The sequence below is a fragment of the Salpingoeca rosetta genome (assembly GCF_000188695.1).
Source record: "Salpingoeca rosetta unplaced genomic scaffold supercont1.13, whole genome shotgun sequence".
NCBI classification, from domain to species: Eukaryota; class Choanoflagellata; order Craspedida; family Salpingoecidae; genus Salpingoeca; species Salpingoeca rosetta.
Window position 1 is genome coordinate 404,768 of NW_004754921.1, and position 2,500 is coordinate 407,267.

Below are 2,500 nucleotides of genomic sequence, written 5' to 3' on the forward strand. Positions count from 1 at the left end.
CTGGAAGGGTCCATTGGCGTGGGCCACATCATCGCCGGAGCAACAGCAGGCAACGGCGTGCGGCGCGGCTTGCTCTACTTCAACTTGACTGGTGCTCCCTTTGAGCCAACCAAGCTCACAAGCGCGACACTCACCCTCAAGCCCTACCGCGCAGGGAGCGGCTCCGACTCATCCACGTTCTCCCTCTGGCGGCTGCAGAAGCACTGGACGACCGGCAACAGCACCTCTGCGTCTGGCCGGTGTGCGACTGCGATGGCCGGCGACGTTACGTGGAAGTATAACTCCTTTAACGTGCAGACATGGGATCATCTCGGTGGCGATTTCGCCCAAACGAGCAGCAGTCAGAGCACCATCACTCCAAGCAAGCTCGTCTTTGATGGTACGCTCACCTTCTTGGATGGCTCGTGTGTGTATGTGTGTGTGTATGTATGTGTGTGTATGTATGTGTGTGTGCGTGTGCGTGGCTTGGTGTGTTGACATGTGGCTTGTTTACATGTGTGTCGTTGCGTACGTTGTGTACATGCGTGTGTGTTTGTGCGAGCCATGGCAGCATAGCATGGTCCGTTGCCTTCATGCTCACTCACGGGACATTGCACCCTCTCTCTCTCTCTCTCATGTCACCTGCATGCAGTCACGACTGATGTCAAGTCCTGGCTCTCGCAAACCGCTCCCAACCACGGCTGGGTGCTCCAGGGCGAGGAAAACAAGGTTTGTCCCTCCCACTCACTCGCACGGTGAACACCAACAGAGCATTCCCACCTGTGCCTGTCTTTGCTCTGTGTGTGTGTGTGTGTGTGTGTGTGTGTGTGTGTGTGTGTGTGTGTGTGTGTGTTTCGGAGTGCATCTGCGACCGGGCGACTGCCTGAGGTGTTTGCCTTGCATGTTTGAAAGTGACGGTCATGTCACATCACTCCATCACACTCACGCACGAACCACAATTCACGCCTTTGTTCCTTTGTTGCCTGCATGCATCCACTCGCCGACGCCCGTGCCCGGTTGCCACCACCTGCACACACACACACACACACACACACACACACACACACACACACACACACACACACACACACACACACACACACACACACACACACGCACACTAGTCAAGCACGGCTGTGCTGTTTTACAGCTCCGAGTCATTCAACGGGCCGTATCTCACCTTTAACATGAAGGAATAGCTCTATAGCTCATTTCATCGCTGCTCACGGCTCCTCAAGCTGCAGTGCCAGAGCGCACTGCCTTGTTACAATATGACCCGTTCCCCCCGCTGTCTGCGTTTCTGTGACATGGCGCCATTGTTTTTGTTTGCACACTGCACCGCACGCACGTGCGTGTCTCGTGTGAACGTTGTTTATCTTCACTCCGAGAAGTGAGCGAAGCACATCCCCAGGGGGTTTGTTGCACTCACATCCCATCCCCCAATTCATCTCAATAAAACGTTGTATCAAATCAACGTATGCGTGCATGTGTGTGAAAAGAGGGCGAGAGCAGCTAACATGGCGGCAAATACGAGCACGAGGCAGCAGTGCACGTGTCATTACATTAAAACATGCACAACCACGGCATACAGACATATGACTGACCGAACAGGCAAGCAAGCATGCCACGGCACAACCACTACGGAACAAACAAGCGCCATCAAAACGCCTAGTCGTCACAGAAAGTTGGACGGAGAGGAAGGACGGGAGGAGGGAGATCTCAACACGTTTCTATGAAGAACGAAGCACGCTGGTCAGTTTGGGGTGGGAGGAGAGAACGAGGGGGGGGGGGAAAAGGGGGTGGTGGTATGGAACTGGTGTGCATGTGTGCGAAGCCACGAATCGAGCTGAACGTGGGCTACCACAAACAAGATGTAATGTAACATAAAAATGTAACAGCAACAGCGTGGCACTGTCGCAGCAACGCGAAGAGGGAGCATTTCAAAACGTCAACGCAGAATCATGCTGACAAGCAACAGCACGTGGTGTGTTCAAATCGAGGGCCTATTGGTCTGCTGAAGAGGCTGATATCGCATCTCGTGCTTTCTGCCATCTGTCATGTGCCGCCTCAGCCTACAGCACGCAGTCGCAAGCACACGCACACAATTGTACACACAATTGCACACACACACACACAGAAGTGAGCTGCAGCAGCCTTGGGGGATGACTCATGGGCACAAGGCGAGGGAATGCACACACACACACACACACACACACACACACACACACACACACACACACACACACACGTGCATGCATTGAGCTGTTCGTACGCATGCGCGTGCAGCAGCGACAGCGTTTGCAACCTCTCCAAACTTGAGAATGGTGTTTCCTTTCCACAGCCTGGAGTCGGATATGGGACAGTACGTGTCGTGTTAATGAATAAGAGGTGACAATCACCACCGTGTGTCAGAGGTTCACGTGCATCAGTACGTGCGCAGACGCACACACACAAAAACACATGCACACACACTCCCTCTCACTCGCGTGTACACACACCCAGGCCCACACACTCTCACTCA

The 2,500-nt window shown here is 53.9% G+C and overlaps 2 protein-coding genes across 2 annotated transcripts in view; one reads left to right on the top strand and one right to left on the bottom strand.

The window, feature by feature from the left end:
- PTSG_12332 (uncharacterized protein) overlaps positions 1-1,178 on the top strand; it is a gene marked incomplete at both ends in the record, with an annotated part of 1,193 nt that extends 15 nt beyond the window's left edge. Inside the window, 3 exons of the mRNA XM_004993327.1 lie at positions 1-379; positions 632-708; positions 1,104-1,178. The exon at positions 1-379 is cut by the window's left edge and continues 15 nt beyond it. Of these exons, the coding sequence (XP_004993384.1) occupies positions 1-379; positions 632-708; positions 1,104-1,178 (531 nt within the window). The remainder of the gene's footprint in view (positions 380-631; positions 709-1,103) is intronic.
- Positions 1,179-1,391: 213 nt separating this feature from the next.
- Positions 1,392-2,500, bottom strand: part of PTSG_05516 (uncharacterized protein) — a gene marked incomplete at its 5' end in the record, with an annotated part of 2,486 nt that continues 1,377 nt past the window's right edge. The window contains 2 exons of the mRNA XM_004993328.1: positions 1,392-2,051; positions 2,252-2,321. Coding sequence (XP_004993385.1) covers positions 1,983-2,051; positions 2,252-2,321 — 139 coding nt within the window. The 3' untranslated portion in view covers positions 1,392-1,982. The remainder of the gene's footprint in view (positions 2,052-2,251; positions 2,322-2,500) is intronic.